This window comes from Marmota monax, unplaced genomic scaffold (genome assembly GCF_021218885.2).
Source record: "Marmota monax isolate L192 unplaced genomic scaffold, Marmota_monax_Labrador192_F-V1.1 WCK01_AAM20220418_F8-fsc00065, whole genome shotgun sequence".
Lineage (NCBI taxonomy): Eukaryota > Metazoa > Chordata > Mammalia > Rodentia > Sciuridae > Marmota > Marmota monax.
In genome coordinates, this window is record NW_026694038.1 from 9,145,187 (window position 1) to 9,166,088 (window position 20,902).

Sequence of the window (20,902 nt, forward strand, 5' to 3'; positions counted from 1 at the left end):
AAGGGGAGAAAAAATCTAATAAAATAGAAATTTTTAAAAAATGAAGTCTTAGAGATCCATTTTCTTCTCTTCCAGTAGGCGGAGCTTTGCCCTCCGAGCCGAGCTTCTGCCCTCTATGTGCCAACAGCAATCCCTGTAAGGCAGCTCCTGGGAGTCTCTCAATCCTGTTAGTCCAGAGCCGTTTCACTTCTCCGGCCCTTCCCCCCCTTCCTCCTGCCAGCCAGCCAGGTCCTGCTCATCGGAGGCGGTTCCCCAAGGATCTGGTTACACTTGCAGCCCCACCGCGTGCCCTATTTCCCAAACGACTGAGCACTGTCTCTGTCATTCATCTAAGCCCCAGTGCTGTGGAGCAGTGATCTGGGATCCGACAGTTTAATTTTTCCGGACCCCTTTGGTGGGCACGCCCTCGGAAACTGGCGGCTAAGACCTTGGGTGTCGCCACTGGTGGTAAGGGGAGTTGGGGATCGAGAATCCCCTCTACTTCCCTCGGTCCCTACAGTCACATCCACTCCGCTGGCGGTAGGAGGAGTTGGGGGTCAGGAGTCCCTCGGCCCCTACAGACAAGCCCACAGAGAGATTCTTGAGGTTTCTCGGCTGTTTGTATCTGGTGGGGGTGGGAGTCACACACCTGCTAAAGCAGATTCCGCTGGGAAGGAAGTTCTTCCGTTGGCAGAACTCTGGTGACTTCACCTCTCTGCTATGGTGGGCCCCAGGCTCCTTGCCGGAGTGTCCGAAGAGAGGGGTGGGACTGGCCTGTCTCTGGTCTGACCCAATCTCTGTTGGTTTTGGTTCCCGGTTTGCTATTTCATGAAGGCTTGGTTACAGACCTCTTCATAGGGTCCCTGCGCCGCGCCTGCTGAACCGCCTTGGAGGCTGGTCACTGCGCAGCGGCGGCTGGTTGCTGAGCCACGCGGCGGCGACAGCTATTGTTGTTGTTGTTCCTTTTTCATTTTATTTGAACAGAGGAAAAGAATAATATCCTTTGTAGAGTCTGACAGTATTTAAATCAGGAAATGCTGAAAAAGCGTTTGGCACAGTAATTAACACATGACCTTAATAAATGTTAATCGCTATATTTATAATATTATTACTGCCTTATGTCTTTTTTTGCATTATAATTCTTATTACACATATAGAGCACAGTTTTTCATATCTCTGTTTGTATATAAAGTATGTTCACACCAATTCATGTCTTCATACATGTACTTTGTATAATGATGTCCCTCGCATTCCACCATCATTGCTAACCCCCTGCCCGCTCCCTTCTCCTCCTACCCCTCTGCCCTATCTAGAGTTTATCTGTTCCACCCATGCTCCCCCTCCCTTTTTTTTTCAGAACCTCTATCTCATTATCGAAGTGATCTTTTGTTTCCTGTGTTTTCTTTCTTATATCACCCTTTAGTTTGCAGAACATTTTAATCATGTACATCCTGAACTCCTTCTCTGAAATTTCTTCTACTGTGCTGGTCATGAATTCTAGTATTGTATTATCTTGGCTTCTTTGGGGTACTTTCCTTCCTTGTTTTTCCATGTTGTTCCTGCATTTTCCCTTCTAGCAGTGTGGACTGAAAGTTTTACAGTTTCTACCCTATAGACTCATAGTGTCCCTGCAGGTTTCCAATACTTCTCCTTTAAGGGGGAGATCAATATTAAGAGGAATCAATGCAAACAGTATGCAGCCTTAAACCAAATAGGTCCTATTAAGACATTCACAGTTCTGTTGCAATAGACAGAAATGATGTGCTCAATTATTATCTACAATATAAACAATAGGTTTGTGAAAGGGTCTACAGTTTCTAGTGGTGGACAAAGGGAATGGGGGTGAGGGATGAGATGTTAAGGAGGTAGGAGGTGAGGCTTTAGAGGTAGTAGATCTTGAGAGTGTGTATGAGTGATCAGAAGAAGTTGGCTAGTAGCAGGAGAAAAGAGAGAAAGAGGTTCTCCAGTAAGAAAAAAGTGGGAAGAGAATAGAGAGAGTACAAAAAAAACATAAAAACAAAAAAAAATCAGTTAGAAAAGAAAAAAAATGTAACAATAGAAGATAAAAGAATATGTGACAAAACTGTAGTATATACTATTCAGACATCCCAGTCCTTAGTAGTTGATTGCACGGAAAGTACTTGGTTTCACAAATGTTGGGGATGTGAGGGCAGAAAAAGAGGGAGGAAGAAAGAGGAAAAAAAAAAGAAAAAAATCTTGAAGTAAAATTCAATGATTGTTTCTGTTGGATCTTCTCATCCAGTAGGTGAAGGTGTTGTTTGCTGGTGCCTCCACCCACCCAGGGGTGAAGGTTATTAGCCTGGGAAGGTTAATCTTCGAGATGGAGCTCCTGGAGGAGGGGTATAGCACTTCCTGCCCCCATTGGAAGACTGTATCCCAAGGATCTCTTTTGGGACCCACTCATGAGCTATGAGCACCTGGCCTTAGCCCCTTTGATTGCTTGTAGACCCCACAATTCCTGGTCTCTAATTTAGTCTCTAAACTGTATCTATCACACACCCCTCCCATTCTCCTTTCCATTCCTGTGGGCTGAACTCTGGAGCCTGTGCACCTGGTGCAAAAGCTGTTCTGTATCGGGCAGATCAAGACCAGGCTTTTAGAGCTACAGGCGGGCAACATAACTGCAGGCACTCTGCCGGGTTAGTGGCTGGGAGTGGGGCAGTGGGGGGGGGGGATTATGGGGTACCTTGATATTGCTTATAGGCCCCAGCCAGTGTCACAAGATGTAAGTTGTCCCAACTAAAGATGGTGATGTCGGCAGTGGAGGTAACTCAAGATGGTGACGAAGGTATCGATGGAGGCAATCACTTTTGGAGATGGGGCCGCAAGGGTGGGTGGTGTGGTGGCATTGTGTGGTGCTTTCAGAGGTGCAGCGCTGTAGCATTCAGTGGGCAATATGATTCCCTACCCACTGGAGGAAGAAGTAGGCATAAAGAAGGTCAGATCCCAGTGTTCACCATGATATTACAAACCCAGACAGGTCTAGTCAAGCCTGAGAAGAAAGAGTACTCTAATCCACAAAGCAGAGCTTCATTACAAAATGCTAAGAGAGAAATCCAGAGATGATACCAAAGGCCAAAGACTTAGAATGTGTCAGAAGCAGCGAAGGTGAGGAGAGAGCAGGAGTCTGATAGCCTAGAAGCTTTTTCCCCTTGCTCTAAAGGTCAATCCTTGAGAACTGATTTAAAAAAAAAAAAAGACACCCACCACCATATAGAAAGGCCCCAGCTCAGTGACGTTTTTAGCAATCTATATCTCACTTCAGGGTTCTAGGCAGCAGTCTAGGAGCTGGCATTGGAAAAATATATGTATCCTCATTTAAAATATGGGAATGATAAATCATTCTTCCTGTTATACAGAGCTCCCTATAAAGTAAACATATCTTTCACTGTGACTGGAAACATTCAATCCTGGTATTTACTGTACGTCCAATAGAAGAGATGAATTAAACACTATTGATGATGTAGAGGGCTTAAGTTTGAATCCTATTGAGATAAAAGAGACATCCCCAGACCTCTTCAGTTTGAGACTATAAACCAAGCTCCAATGAATTTTTAACTTTAAAAAGAAATACCTTTTGTTCTTCACAGCAGTTTTAAGTTCTACTCCATGTTTTTTGTTGATACCAGTTACCTTCCTATTCTTAACAGTTAGAGTCACACTTATATTTTATTATGTATGTACTATAATTAAACAATCATACCCATACAAACATACATACTATTTATTTACTTCTATTATCCAACTGTCAGCCCCAGATCTCTTCCAGTTCTTGGATCTGGTTGAAAGAATAATGTTCTGGGGCTGAAAAGGTTAAATATTCCCTTGGAGTAAAATGTTGGGTTCTGCAGCCTAGATTGGACATTTAAGATTATATGTTCACTTGCACACAATTGCCTTTTTCTCCCTGTTTTCCCCATGTTGTTATTCATTGCAGCAGTTATTCTGGGTACCTTTTCAGACTATAAGACCCTTGAGAGAAGGAATTAGATTTGTCTTAATCACTACTACCCCAGGACCCGGGCATAAATAATAGTTGCCTGCCTGAAGAGGCTATTTGCCAAGGATATGTAAAATCATTTTATATCTGGCCATTCAAAAAAAAATGCACCTCTTAAGATTCTCATCAGTCGCTGACAAGAATTCCCTTAACTGGGAATATATAACTCTAAAGTTCAACAACAGCAACAGAAATCGATGAAGTTTCTGCATTTCAGTTTACTGGGATTTTGCTGCCAGTTATTTCTAGAGGTGTCATTTTGACAACTCAGAATGCCAATACTTTAAGATAAGTTGGCCCATTTCTTAAAGTTTGCGAGAACTCCAGTATTCACAAGACTATCAGTAATAGGCTTCTAGCCATGTCCTGTAATACAAATATTTGTTGGTGAGTCTAGTTTTTGCATTTTTTCCATCCTGTTTTGATCTTAATTATGGACCATGATTAATAAAATCACAAACCAGTCCTTTGTCTCAGATTACCTACATCAGTCTCATTGGTTCTTAGATAGTAAAAATTATACTCTATAATTATATAATGGTTAACAGAGGGGGGAGCAGCGACTATCCATAGCAACTTACCTACTAACAAGCAGGGTACTTATTCTTATATCATTTTCTATAAAATAGGGTAATAATAATAATAATACCCATCTTATAGCGTTGTAATGAGGTTTAAACCAGTTGATTCATATAAGACATTTAGAAGAGTGCCTGGCACATAGTAAATTCTCAATAAATGTTTGCTATTAGTTTTGCATTATTAATATATTTTAGGAAAACGAAGGTACTACTAGTTTTACTAATTTCCATCACAATATTTTTTTATTTTCTTCAACATTTGTTCAAACTACTAATCTCACTAGGGTTTCCAAACTCTAGGACACCTAAATGATGAGTCTAACTTTATATAAAAATGACAATGTCATTATTATCTAGGCATGAGCATGGATAACATGAAAATAGTGGGTAAGAACGAGATATTGAGTTCATCCTATATACTAGACCCATAGCTAATGTAAAGCATGTACATCTGGACCTCCCAATACATTGCTTGTCTTCATTATGGTATGTTTAGAAGTGCAAAAGTTGGACCATGGGTTGAGTGCGTTAGTACCTAGAGATAAGGACAGAGGACCCATATATACCCTTGTTCAAACTTCCAAACTGATCAAATGGCAAGGGTCAGAAAATGAATTTAGCACCAGTGCTCTACAAACATCAGAGGATTCATGCTGTGATCACCCATATTTCAAGAGAGACTGGATCCAAATAGTCTTTGGTGACATTCTGTATAGGACTGGAGCTGTGAGCTGCAACTCAGATGGATGCCAAAAAGGAAAATGCTGGGTCCAGCAAGAGTGAACTTACACAGAGTCACTAATGGGAATAGTCAGTAGCCCAAAGGATTCCAAAGTTAATCTGGATTCCAGCTGAAAGCAATACCAAGGGAGAGTGGTGGCCAAGCAGTGGATTAAGTCTGCAAAAAGAAGGCCCCAGCCACTGCCTTTCCTAACATCACTTGCTTTCCATCAAAGTGACCCATTCTCTTGAAACATGACTCAAACTTGCCTTTAAGAGTTTAGCAAAAGCAATTTACACAGCCAGAATGAGGCTGTATTAGCTTTTCCACTGCTGTGACTAAAAGACTCACCAGAACAATTTTAGAGATGGAAAAAGTTTATTTCTGGGCTCAAGACAGCCACTTCCATTCCTTGGGGCTTGAGGTGAGGCAGAACATCATGGTGGAAGAGTGTGGTAGAAGGAAGCATCTCACATGATGATCAGAAAGCAGAGACACTACTAGCCACACCCTACCAACCCTTAGTCACTCAATTAATCCCTATCAGGGGATTAATTCACCGATTGGGTTAAGGCTCCCATAACACAATCAGAGGTAAAATATCAAGACACATAACAAGCAGGCTCCAAATAAGATCAAATGTTGGTCCCAATAATAAACCATGCAGCTAATCAGGGAATTAGGATAGAACTATGTTGCAAGCTGAGAAGACCCAGCAGAAATACCTGAAAGGCACAGAGGCAGAAGACAGAATAGAGAGGATATGTGAAGAGAACTCTACTCATTATCTTAGTCCAATTGGGCTTCTATAACAGTACCTTAGGCTGGGTACTTAACCTATATAAATTTATTTCTCATATTTTCTGGAGGCTGGAAAGTCTGAAATCACCCTGTCAAAAGATCCAGTGTCTGTTGAGGGTCCACTTCCTGGTTTGATGATGGCTGTCTTCTCATTATATGACAGAGAACAGATACTTACTTTCTGGCTTCTTTTTATAAAGGCATTAATCCCATTCATAAGGGCTTTACCCTTGGATCTAATTGCCTGCCAAATTTTGCACCCCAAATACCAAAACACTGGGGTTAGATTTCAATGTATGGATTTTGGAGAGATAAAAACATTCAGCCCATAATATCCACCATTTCTAGCTTTAAAGATGGAAAGGAGCCATGTAAGGAATACAAGCAGCCTCTAAAACTCAGGAAAGACAAGAAAATAGATTGTTCCCTTGAGCTTCCAGAAAGTAGTCCTACCAGCACCTTGATTTTTAGCTGCCTGAGACCCATGTTATAGTTCCAATCTACAGAACAATAAGATATTACATGTTTGTTTAAAGCCACTGAATTTGTGGTGATTTTTTTCAGCAGTAATAAAAAATGAATACACATTACAATTGAGGAAAGATTTATTTTGTTTGTTTATTCTTTAGTTTTTAAAAAAGAAATAGCATTAGGGCTGCGGTGGTGGCTCAGTGGTAGAGCGCTTGTCTAGCATGTGTGAGACACTGGGTTTGAGTCTCAGCATCACATATAAATAAATGAATAAAATAAAGGTTCATCAACATCTAAAAAAAATTTTTTTAAATAGCATCACTAATGAGCCATTCTTTTACATCATCAATGTATCTTTACATTTGCATGTGTATTTCCATTTTTCTTATTCATCACATCTGTATCTGAAACCTCCATTCTGGGAATTTTTTATTAATTAATTTATTGATTTTAATTAGGTATATATGACAGCAGAATGCATTTGATTCATTGTACACAATTGCAGCACAACTTTTCATTTCTCTGGTTGTACACGATATAGCGTTGCACCATATGTGCAGTCATATATGTACCTAGGGTAATGATATCCATCTCATTCCACCGTCTTTCCTGCCACTATGCCCCTTCTCCACCTCTCCCTCCCCTTTGCCCAATCAAAGTTCCTCCATTTTTCCCATTCCCCTCCCACAACCACCCCATTATGGATCAGCATCCACTTATCAGAGAAAACATTTGGCCTTTGGTTTTTGGGGATTGGCTTATTTTACTTAGCATGATATTCTCCAACTTCATCCATTTACCTGCAAATGCCAAGATTTTATTCTCTTTTAATGCTGAGTAATATTCCATTGTGTATATATACCACAGTTTCTTTATCCATTATCTATTGAAGGTCATCTAGGTTGCTTCCACAGTTATTGTGAACATTGAGGAAAATTTTAACCTAGATTGTGTTTGACTTTTTAAAATCAACAAAAACCACAGTTTTCACAAATGATAGTTCTTTTGTATGTAAAAACCAACTTGTCAGAGAGGGGGAGTAGGCAGGGTTGGAGGATGAACAATGTATTTCATATTCTTTTTATTCCCCAGAGCTGTGGCCAAGTTAAGTAATCCAGACCAAAGCCCAGATCATGGCTGCTCTAGATGCCCTCGGTTTCCATTTAGAAACTCTAAGCTCTGCTCATTGTTATACATTGCTCTCCATCAAGAATTAAGATCCTCTGAATTTATCAATAATTCAAATGAGCAGCATCTTAGAATTTAAAATGCTTTAGATCATCCCAGTCTATCTTTCTATCAACATACCCCAGTCTCTGTTGTAAAGTGGTGAATGAATCACAATAGACTTATAAATGCCAAGAAGGAACCTGGGCCCATAGTTAAAAGGATGAAAACATAGAGCCCCAAGAGAAGGAAAGCCCACCACACACAGAAAACAAATTCGAGCTCCCTGCTTAGTTTCCAAAGCCTCTGTCAGTCCTGTCAGGCTGAGACAACTCTGGGTCCCATTTTCAAAGCAAAATCACCTTCTGGACATTTCACTGGCTGGTTAAGACTGGATGAAATTTCGTTTTAGTCAAAGGAACACATTGTACCGACTGAGGCATTGTTCTTTGAATATCATACTGGTCGAGGCTTTATCTATAAACTTTGGGCTACTGCTGTTAGAATTTGAAGTTGAAAGATGTGTGAAAATCTTTTGACAGAACATTTAGCATGCTGACTCCTTTTACCCTCTCTTGACGTGATTTTTGTCCAAACCTTTTTTGAAACCTATTGCCTCTTCCAATTCAGTTTCTCTGGGGACAGTGCCTCGTTCTAATACACCAGCATTCTCAACAAACACACGTTACTGGAAGATCTTACCATAGATTAGCCATAGTCTATCTCAAATTTTTAAAGTCTGGATAATTTTTTTAAGGAGCAGCAAAAAGCATGGAAGCCTTAAAAAATTGTAAGACATGTCTGATGAGAAAAGGGAGCAACAATTTTTTTAAAAAATCAAATAATTTTCCTTGGCAATCTTTTCCTTTAGCAGTTGTTTTGTATGCAATAACTAAGTCACATGGGGGTCCTTATAACCTTGATCTGAAACATCTAAGAGGTGAGGAGATTGGAGAGAGGAAATGACACCAAAGAGGGAAGGAACAAACATAAGAACTTTCAGCTTCAAGATTTTGTAATCCTGAACCAAAGCCGCTGTTCTGCACTTTCAATAAGGTAAAACAAACAACCAAATAAAAAAATAAATAAAATTCAGTGCCTAGGCTAGATCATGGCTGCCCTGAGTGATACTAGAACCCTCCTCTGCAAAAATATTGCAACTGCAACTCCATTGCTTATACAACTGTTCTTAAAACTGTATGAGGATCAGAATGGGGGCATACACACACAGGAGGAGACAAAGAGAGAGACTAAATTGTGTGGAAACTTAGGTGCCTGTTAAAATATGTGAATGTGAGTCTGGGGTTGAGTAGTCTTTCCTTTATGAGTGTATTTTAAGCAAGGACTCATTTTCCTGAAGCTTAGTTCCACTTCCAATGTCTATAGTATGCAACATTTATTTTGCTCTGTGTTTTTCTTGAACAGTTTTTGCCATTTGAAGTTTCAAAAGCATTAAAATATTACTTTTAAGTATATGTGGAATTTAAAGCAAGAATGGGTATCCTCACCTTGTTCCTGATCTTGGAAGTAAAGCTCTCAGCTTTACTGCATTGAGTGTGATGTCCGCCGTGAACTTTTCACCTGTGACCTTTATCATGTTGAGGCAATCTTGCTCTATTTCTCAATTGTTGAGAATTTTTGCATCTATATTCATATATATATATATATATATATATATATATATATATATATACATATATATATACTTTTATCATTAAAGGGTGTTTAATTTTGTCAAACACATTTTCTTCATATATTGAAAAGATCATGTAATTTTAAACATTATTTGTTATTGTAGTGTATCATGTTAATTGATTTTTTAATTTTTTTTAAATTTTTTTACATATAGATGGACAGAATGCCTTTATTTATTTTTACATGGTGCTATTTTTACATTTGCCACTGAGCTATATAGCCCCAGCCACATTAATTGATTTTTTTTGTGTGTTGAATCATCCTTGCATCACAGATAAATCCTATGTGGCAATGTATATGGTCCCTTTAATATGCTTTTGAATTTAGTTTGTCAGAATTTTGTTGAGAATTTTTTCATCTATATTCATCAGGGATATTGGCTTCAAATTTCTATTTTTTGTGGTGTTTTTGTTTGGCTTTAACATCAAGATAACACTGTTCTTACAAAATGAGTTTGGAAGTATTCCCTCTTCTTTGATTTTTAAAATAAGTTTGAGAAGGATTAGACATTAATTTTCTTTAAATGTTTGCTAAAATTCACCAGTGTACTGGAAGTCCTAGCCTAAGCAGTTAGGAAAGAAGAAAAAATAAAAAGGTATCTGAATTAGAAAGGAAACAGTAAAATTGTCCTTTTTGCAGATGACATTCTCTTATAGATAGAAAATCCTAATGACTCCACCAAAACAAAAAAAAATTGTTAAAACTATTAAATTTAGTAAAGTTATAGGATACTAAATCAACATACAAAAATCAATTATGTTTATGTACACTAACAATGAACTGTTTGGAAAGAAGATAAGGAAAACCACCTTATTTATAATAGCACCGAAAAGGTTATTCTTAGGAATAAACCTAACTAAGGAGGTAAAAGACTTACATTAAATACCATAAATTATTGATGAAATTAAGAAAAATAAAAACAAATGGAAAGATAGCCCATGTTCATGAATTAGAAGACTTCATATTGTAAGAAAGTCCACACTATACAAAGTAAGCTGCAGATTCAATGCCATTCCTATCAAAATCCCAATGGCATTTTTTACAGAAATAGAAGAGGGTGAAACAATTCATATGGAATCACAAAGGACCCCAAATAGCCAAATCAGTCTGAAGAAAGAAATTAATGCATCATACTTCCTGATTTCAAAACATATTACAAAACCAAATAACTTAAAAAATAATAGTACTAGATATATAGGCCAATGCAAGAGAATAGAGAGCCCCCAAATAAATCTATATGTCTATGGTCAACTAAAAACACCAAAAACATAGGCAAAAAAAAGAGACAAATGAGGCAAATCAAACTAAAGAGCTTCTGCACAGTAAAGAAAAATCATCAACAGAATGAAAAGGCAACCTATATAATAGCAGAAAATATTTTCCAAGCATATATCTAATACTAGGTTAATTTCCAAAAAGTCTAAGAATTTCCTACTATCTGATAGCAAAAACAAAACAAAAACAAACTGATTTTAAAATGGGCTAAAAACAGTAAATATACATTTCTCAAAGGAAGACATACAACTAACCAATAGGTATATGAAAATATTCTGAATGTTACTAATCATGAAAATGCAAATCAAAACTACAATAAGATGCTACCTCATATACATTAGAATAGCTACTGTCAAAAAAGAGGGGGTACGGGGTGTGGTGGTACACATGTGTGATCACAGAGGCTCAGGAGACTAAGGCAAGAGGATCACAAGTTCAAAGCTAGACTGAGCAAAAGCAAGGCACTAGGCAACTTAGTGAGACCCTGTCTCTAAATAAGAATACAAAAAGGGCTGGGGATGTGACTCAGTGGTTGAGTATCCCTGAGTTCAATCCCCAGTACCAAAAAAAAAAAGAGGGGGAAAGGTGTTAGTGAGGATTGCAAAAGGTGCATCCACTGTGGAAAACAGTATGGAGGTTTCTCAAAATATGAAAACAAGAATTATCATATGATCTAGCAATCCCATTCCTTGGATTTATCCAAAAGAATTGAAATGAAGATCCCAAAGAGATATTAGCACTCCTATGTTCAGCACAGCACTATTCACAATAACCAAGATATAAAAACAACCTAAATTCCCATGGACTGATGAGTGGATAAAGAAAATGTAATATATACATACCATGGAATATTATCTATCCTTAAAAAAGAAAATTCTGCAATTGACCATATGCGTGAAATTTGAGGACATTACACTAAGTGAAATAATCCAGTCAAACAATGACAAATACTGCATAATCCCACTTACCTGAGACGTCTAAACTAGTCAAACTCATAAGATCAGAGTGCAATGATAACTGCCAGGGGCCGAGCGGGGAGGAGAAATGAGGAAATTACTAACCAATGGGCATAAAATTCCATTTATACAAGAGGGAAAATTCAGAGATCCACAGAACAATATTGTGCTTAGTTAACCATTTAAAAATTAGTTTAGGGCTGGGTTGTAACTCCGTGGTACAGCGCTTGCCTAGCACATGTGAGGCACTAGGTTGGATCCTTAGCACTGCATAAAAACAAATAAATAAATGAAAAGGTATTGTGTCCATTTACAACTAAATTTTTTTTAATTTTGTTTAGGGTGTAGATCTAATGTTAAATGTTCTGACCACAATAAAATAGAATTAAGGTGGAAAATGCTGTATTAAGGATCACATTCTATTTTAGGAAAGTGACTAGATATGGGTATGCTGTTTTCAGGGATTCTTTGGGGCTTGAGAGAAGGAATTATATTTCTCCTATGGTCAGCAAACTATACTAAGAATTGAAATGCTGGTAGCCAGATTGGTACAAGATTTCTGACCTTACCTAACTTCATCCTACAGTGACTTTCCTTAAGTCCTGTGGTTAGTCAAGGCAGAGAGTGAATATGCCACCCTTTTTGTACCTCCCATGCAGAAAAACATTTAGTTAGCTCATGAATTATTTTTATAAGTACAATTATTTCTCATAATATGTATATGGAACATCAATTGAATACAAATTTACTACTAAATATGAATAACATAAGGTAAATTAGGGGTATCCACTCAATAGTCTGGAACTGGGCTCCCTGGTTTACAAATAAAGTTATGGTTTTGGCACACGGGGGTGGTCTAGAGGCTCATGAAGAACTCCTTTGCTTTGGGTATTATCCTGGCTGAAGCAGATACTGCTAGAAGAATCGTGACAGGTGCACCACACAGGGTCCTGTACGTATGGCTGTGGAGGAAAATGGTCTTTTCTTCTCTTGACATCCTGTGTCCTCATAAGCCAGTAGAACAGAATAGAGAGCCCAGAAATAAATCTAAACATAGATGGTCAATTAATTTTCACCAGGAGCACCCAAAGAACACAAAGGGGAAAGGCTAGTCTCTTTAATAAATGATGCTGGGAAAACTGGATTTCCACATGCAAAAGCACGAAATTGAATCTTTATCTCACACTATAAACAAAAAAACAACTCAAAATAGATAAAAGACCTAACTGTAAGATCTGAAACCATAAAACTCTTAGAAGGAAAAGCCTGACATTGGCTTTGGCAATGATTTCTTGGATATCATACCAAAAGCTTATATAACCAAAGCAAGTATAAAAATAGAATTACATCAAAAGCTTCTGTACAGTAATGGAAACAATCAACAAAATGAAAAGGCAAATCCACAGAGTGGGAAAAAATATTTGCAAAAAACATCAAATACAGAGTTGATATCTATGATCTATGAAGAACTCATGCAACTCAATAGCCAGAAAAAGGGTAACCCAATTTAAAAATAGGCAAAAGATTTAAATAGACATTTTTTCAAAGGTGACATAAAAATGGCCAACAGATACATGAAAAGGTGCTCAACATCATTAATTATCAGGGAAATGAAAATCAAAACCATCATGACATCCTATCTTACACCTTTGAGGATAGCGATTATCAGAAACACCAGAGATAACAAGTGTTGGTGAGAGTGTGGGGAAAAGAAGAACCCTTGTACAGTATTAGTGGGAATGTAGCTTGGTGCAGCCATATGGAAAACACAATGGAGGTTCCTAAAGAAATTAAAAACAGAACTTCCTTGTGGCACAGTAATCCGTTTTCTGGGTATACACTCAAAGAAATGAAATCACCACCTTGTAAAGACCCCTGAATTCCCATGTTAATTGCAGCATTAGTCACAGTAACCAAGATGGAGAAACAAACTAGGTGTCCATCAGTGGATGAATGGATGAAGAAATCGTAGTGTGTTAAACAGTGGAATATTACTCAGCTTCTTAAAAAAAAAGGAATCCTGCCATTGAGTGCAACACAGATGGAGCCGAAGGATATTATGCTAAGTGAAATAATCCAGACACCGAAAGAAAAATATTGCATGATCTCGCTTTTATGTGGAATCTAGAGACTAAAACAGTATTTACCTGAATTGGGGTGGAAGGAAGGAGAAAAATGTGAATATACAGGTGAAAGTATACAAATAGCAAATATGTAGGATAAACAAGTCAAGAGACACTAGGATTATAGTTAATAATACCATTTGGGGGATTTTTGCTAAATGAGTGATTTCTGCCCCTGCTGTTCTTGCCACAAAGAGGAAAAATAACTATAGATGTGAGATGATGGATCTGTTCATTTATTCCACTGTAGCAACAACTTTACCATATGCATGTATCTTAAAGCATCATGTTGTATGCCTTAAATATACATAATGATATTTATTTTTTAAAAATATTATGTCTGGGATGCAGTACAGATTTAAGCACATGGAAATACACCTAAGCCAAGACCTCTCCTACAAATTTCAGACACGTTTGTGACCTGTTCAGTATTGTAATTATTGAAATTTTCATTAAAACTATGTTAATTATCATCCAAAAAAACTAGTTAAAAGAATAGTTTAAAGAAATAGCTTCATTAAAACAAAACAAGAACCTTATTGATTTGTGTCTATTTTTATCCAAAGCAGAAACTATTCTACATTCAAGTAAGTGTGTGTGTATATATACACACACACTTACTTGAATGTAGAATAATTTATATATATATATATATATATATATATATATATATATATATATATATATGTTAATAAAGTACACACATACACACATAAACAGACAGACAAGCATGTGCAATCTTAACAGGAATATATACCTCTTACACATATGAAAATACCTAAGTAAACCCCACCATCATGCCCCCCTACAAGAGTGAGGGCCTAATTAAAATAATATATGTTCTATGATTATATAATTTTATCAAAATGGATTCTACTGACACGTATAAGTAAGAAGAACCAATTTTGTAGAAGTAAAATAAAAACATGCCTATGATAGGTGGAAAAAAAATATTTGGCTTATGCATAGCCAACTTAAAATATCAAGCCAAAAAAAAAGAGATGGGTTTTCTTGTAAAATGTGTACAAAACCAAATACACTCTATTTATACATTTATATAACAAAAACTCTTTAATTCCCAGTTCATATGTTTAGAATTTATAATGAATTTAATGTTCTCAGCATTACATATAAGATGAAATTCTGACTAGGTGAAATACTAGTGCAAACAAAAGAAATATTTATACATTAAAAACTAACAGCTTTTAAGTGTCACTTTCATTTTAGTAGTTGTCACACTCAAATAAATTTCTAATTATAAATATCCAAAGCGATGTTAAGCCTGCCAAGATTCTATCTGTTCTGAGTACCAAAATCAATAGTCTAAAGTGACTTCACATGCACTGTTATTGTGTACATGTGGAGGATTATAGCATAGTCAAGTTCAAATCCTGGTTCTACAACAAGGGGGCTTTGTATTGAGTAAGCTATTTAAAATTTCTGCATCTTCGTTTATTCATATGTAAAAATAATAGTAATAAATAAAATCAATGTTGGCAAAGAAACAAAGAATGGCAATCCTCTATCCCTCTTCCTGAGGTATGAGCCAGCTGAGAGATAGTGAGGAGCTGTCAGATGGAAATTAAACTAGTTCCTTTATTATAAGAAAGGCTAGATTATAAAATCCTTTGGCCAAAAGAACTTCCTCACCTGTATCTCAGAATTAGGCATGCTTATCTTCCTAGTCTTGGTCAGTGCTATGTATTCACGTGTTGGAGGCTTGGTCCCCAGTGTGGTGATGTCAGAGTAGTACTTTGTAAGAGATGGGGCCTAGTGAAAGGCCTAGGGTCAGTGGGGGACCTGCCCTAGAAAGGGAGTACTGGTCTCCTAGAGTGAGTCTTCCCAAAAGTAAGTCATTATAAAAGGCAGAGCCTGACCCCAGAGTGTCAGTATTTCAAGGAATTTGGACCCTAGTCTATATCAAAGGTCATCTAGCAGTGCTTAGAGACCAGAGGTACATTTAACTTTTTACATCCTAAATTCTGATTTTCATTATATTTGGCTATTAACCCTCAAACTTGGGCAGATTAGCAAGTGATATTACACAAGTAAGCATTTTCCCACTTGTTTGGTATCATATTCTGTAAAATATATTTCTTCACTTACTATGTAGCTCATCCATGCATGTCTGGATGGACTTTTAATCATCTGCTTACCACCATGATCCAGGTTTTCACAGCTAACTCAGCACTATGTGCTTCTTCAGGCAAATGAGTAGCTTGGCAGAATACAGAGACTTTCTCATCACCAAACACAACTTTCTAATTCTTTGGAGAGTTCAGTGTTTATTTATATTTTCTCTGAATACCCCCCATCAATCTAAGGGTTGTCATATTTTTCATGACCCCAAGTTAAATCCCCATAAAATTATATTGGTTTTAAACCAAAATTTTTCAAGACACAATTTGTTTTCTCCACCACACACTAAAGGATAGAATATCATGTCCCGGGTTATCTAGGGACTCCATTTTTCTAGAAGTAAACTAAGGCAAAAATATTGTACCTTTTTCCAGAAAACTCGTATTGCTCCATTTTGTCAGCCATGAGCTGATGAAGAAGCTGGGAGAACGAGTTGTCTATCTCTTTTACCAGGTGTTTAGAGTAACAATCCTTGTGTGAAAGTTCCCCCTCCATAGCCTGGCAGCGTTTGTTGGCATCAATTTCTTCAACTACTGTATGCTTGAATAATTGATAGAATCAAGTGAATGCAGGTTCCTTTTTTCACCAAGTTCCCCTTGAGTGCTTCAGCAACATGAGGCAATTTATCATGCTTTTTGTGCAACAGTGCATAGACTTTATAAAGAATGAATTTAGACTTTCTCTTCCTGTTCAAAAAAAATAAGCAGTTCTCAGGTTCACAACACTAAAAGCCCTGATTGGGATAGTTGGACCAGCAATATTAGCTGGCCCAAGTAACTCAAGTCATAGACCCCCCTGTTGCTTTTTTCATCTTACTTCATTTTCTTTTGGAGAAAGACCCAATTACCAAGGTTCGTGGATTTTTCCACAGAGATTACATTCAGCTCTTTAGCAAAAAAAAAATGCCAGGGCAATTAGTGGCCCTGGGGAACCATTAGCCATTTGTGTACTCTTTCAGAAGAGCCCATTGTGGGGTGGGCAGGCTCTGCACAGGGCTTCCTTTTAGAATGTGAACACTTCTTAACCATTTGGAACATGCTTAAAATGAAAATCAACAGTGACACCCTCACAAGGACACCTTTGTTATATATTCTAGATTAGAAGATATCATGGCAGCATACAGGAAGCCCATCTGTTCATCATTCCCTGTTCACCTCCAGCTTGTGAGGGATCATGTCTCCTCAGCATTCAAGAATGTTCTCTGATATACTTTCAGGAAACCTGCTGCCAAGAAGAAGGAATATATAACTGCAAGGAAGATAGTCATTTCCTGGGTGGCATTCTAATAAGAAACCCATTTTGGGATAATAGCTCAATTGGAACTAATTTTCCATTATCCCTTGTGGTCAAGAAATAGCCTGTGTGAATTAATCAAATGTTCTGGTGCCTTGTATACTGTTATGGTTTAGATGTGAGGTGTCCCCCAAAAGCTCACAGGCGAGACAAAAATGATTGGGTTTTGAGAGCCTTAACCCAATTGGTGAATTAATCCCCTGATAAGGATTAACTGAGTGGTAACTGAAAGCTGGTAGGGTATGGCTGGAGGAGGTGGAGCATTGGGGGCATGCCTTTGGGGGTATATATTTGGTATCTGGAGAGTAGAGTCTCTGCTCTCTGATCATCATGTGATCTGCTTTGCCACACTCTTCCGCCATGATGTTCTGCCTCACTTTGATCCCAGAATGGAGCAGGCCTTCTGTGGACTAAGAGCTCTGAAACCTTGAGCCCTCAAGTAAACTTTTCTCCCTTTAGTCACAGCAGTGAAAAGGCTGCTAAAACATATTACTCTACTGTTCAGTGTTGGTGCTACATCTGAGAGTTGATCAATTTGTAAAGAATTGAAATAATTATGAAGCCAAGAGGAATATTATTTAATCTTTCATTGACTGAGAGGAATCTTGCAGGTACTTCTCAGGATTGGGAGCAGCTGTTAGTTTCTAGTGGCTATGCAAATCATGCAGGTTAAAAAGGTGCTGGTTAATAGAATGCCAGAAAACAGAATTATTATAGCACTCAAGCATTAATGCAGAAGATAATAGTCATGCCATTCTGAAGAAAGCAACAGAGTCAGAACTACTTTAATGGCTTAAATCAAATATACTAAAGTTTGGGAGACTTGCTTTCAAAGACAAAACAAAACAGTCCAGTAGAAGGATCGGGAGAAGAAAATGTATGTTTGATGAACATCCCCAAAAAGAAAAAACTCATGCCAGAGCCATAACGTTTTTAAAGTTTTTAATGCATTTGCGAGGATGTTTTGATCCTACGAGATAACTATGTAGATTTTCTAGTCAGATAAATTAGGGCTCAAATCCCTCATGACAAGGAAAAGTTGATAAGAAGCAGATGGACAACCTGGACATTTTATAGTGTCCCGTAGCCTAAAGGAGACCTAGGCTTCCCTTGCTAAACAGACCTAAATATTTTTCTGTAGGAACCCCAAATCCTGGCATTGTTAGTGAAGTTTTAAGATGTCTCTAAACATCCAGTTTCCTTAGATTGTGAAAAATAAATATTGTGTTTCAAAAATTCTGTGTTTAGCCAGGCGAGGTGGTATATGTCTGTAATCCCAGTGGCTTGGGAGGCTGAGGCAGGAAGATCACAGGTTCAAAGCCAGCCTCAGCAATTTAGTGAGACCCTAAGCAACTCAGCAAGACCCTATCTTTAAATAAAATATCAAAAACCAGCTGGGTATATGGCTTAGTAGTTGAGTGCCCCTGGGTTCAATCCTGAATTTACAACTTTCAGCAAAATACCCTTTGCATAAGATATAGTTAGAAATTATTTTATCTATCTTCCCATATTCTTCACTTAAAATTTTATTGAACAAGCCATATACTTTGAAAATAGGGAACCATGGATTGTCATGCATATTTTCCTGTGGTTTTAGTTTCTGAGTGTTAATTCTACTTCAGTTCTTTTCATTTCAATTTATAACTCAAGAGTTCCCAGGAATGTAAATCTTAAAGATAGTCTACCCTTAGGACAGGAAGACCTTGAGCAAATGTGTCTTCGTTAATGTCACCATTCTACAAACACCCTGCTGTGGTGAAGTTGTCCTATTAGGCCCAATAACCTGTCTGAGCTTGGGTCATTTCGTGATTTCTATTAATTTTAGCTCTACTGTGACCTACGTTATTCTTCAGGTACTCCCCGTTTTTTTATATAAGAAAGTATTGTCTTGCAGATAAAATGTATTTACTAGCTGGGTATGGATTACACACCTGTAATCCCAGCAATAGCTGAGGCAAGAGGATCACAAATTCTAGCCCAGCCTCAGCCACTTAGTGAGACCCTATCTCAAAAAATAAAAAGGACTGAGGATGTGGCTCAGTGGTAGTGCACTTGCTAGCATAACAAGAAACCTTATGTTTGATGCCTAGTATCATCAAAAACAAAAAGTATTTACTACATAAAAAAAATCATTTCAAATATATTTAAAATACGCCAACTAATTTAGAAGTGTTTCTCCAAACTATAGTTCAGATTCAAAGATCTTCTGCACTGCCCCAAATAAAGTGAATCTTGCTGTAGGAGTAGGGGTGGATCACAATGTCAATGTACTTTTCACAGTGATTCAAAGTCAATACACACCCTGGTACTTTCCATGTTATCCTAATCCCTTATCTGGCTACTGTCATAGCTCTTCAAAGCCAGCCTTGAATTGCCGTTCTGCAGTGTTAGAATTCCTAATGGTCTATTTGCAATAGAAGCCTCCCCAAAAATGTACCCAAAAATCCAGTTTCTTAATATTTTCTCATATATCAATCTACCTTAGCCTCTCAGAATGCATGGGCTTACCATAAAGTACATTCCCAGAGTCCTCTCTGCTGCAGAGGCTGGGCTGCTTTCAAGTTTACCAGGAAGACATACATACACACACACACACACACACACACACACGTGCCCAAGGGCTCAGAGTGGAACAGTGATGAGGTTTGTTGCTGTCTACCTCAAGATGGATTTTAAATAATGGTTTGACCAACAATGGAAATATTTGCTAAAATAAAATGCTAACTTTTTGTTGTTTTGTTTTTTCCCCTCTCTCTCTCTCTTCAAGCTGCCTGCCTTGTGCTCGGCTGTATGATTTTCCCTGATGGCTGGGATTCAGATGAAGTAAAGCGGATGTGTGGAGACAAAACAGACAAGTACACTCTTGGGGCTTGTTCAGTCCGCTGGGCATACATCCTGGCTATTATTGGAATTTTGGATGCGCTGATCCTCTCGTTTCTAGCATTTGTGCTTGGTAACCGACAAGACAGCTTGATGGCAGAGGAACTGAAGGCAGAAAACAAAGGTGAGATCCCGTTAGGGAGCTCTCACTGTATGCACAAAAAAAAAAAAAAAGTACTCTCATTCTTTCCCATGAAGTTACTAGTGCTTCCCTCTGGTTCTAGTTTGCTGTTCTGTTAATACTGTCTAATTACCAGACTTTCCCTCAGACTTAACTATAGAAATTTGCACAAACACTTAACTTTCTGAGGCATCTCTCTGTGGCTGCCTAAGTCTGTTATTATTTAAATGCATTTTTCCAGTTTCTTGTTCTCTTGTTCTCTGAGTTCAGGTTTGCCATCAGTTAATGGCTAAGATGAAACATTGTGGGGGAGTCCATTTAGTTGAATGGGAAGTGTTTCTGTGTGTTCAGTTATTTTCCAGGGTTCAATGAATGTCTGGGAAATCTCTAAAGTCATCACAATCACTTTATTTGAATTCAAACTCATCATCTCAGAGACAAGCAGTGACACTGGTCCCAAAGAGTTGCAGTTAGAGTTTACAGTAGTTAAGTTAGCTGGATTTTAAACTTGTTATCTGGATAATCAAATGTCCTCAGATATCTTTTCAAAAGGAATTGCCCATTGAAACACAAAGAAACTAGCACAGAAAGCAGGACTGGTGAGTAAATGCATAAATATGTTACAGTGGGTGAATAAGAGGTAGCAAGTCATTATTCAAGATGACTCTTGATTTTACAG

At 37.8% G+C, this 20,902-nt stretch overlaps 1 protein-coding gene across 2 annotated transcripts in view; it reads left to right on the forward strand.

The window, feature by feature from the left end:
* The window catches only part of Lhfpl3 (LHFPL tetraspan subfamily member 3), a 529,118-nt gene that overhangs the window by 338,463 nt on the left and 169,753 nt on the right, over positions 1-20,902 (forward strand). For both annotated transcript variants that reach the window (XM_058585507.1, XM_058585506.1), the window contains exon 2: positions 19,990-20,226. In XM_058585507.1, coding sequence (XP_058441490.1) covers positions 19,990-20,226 — 237 coding nt within the window. The remainder of the gene's footprint in view (positions 1-19,989; positions 20,227-20,902) is intronic.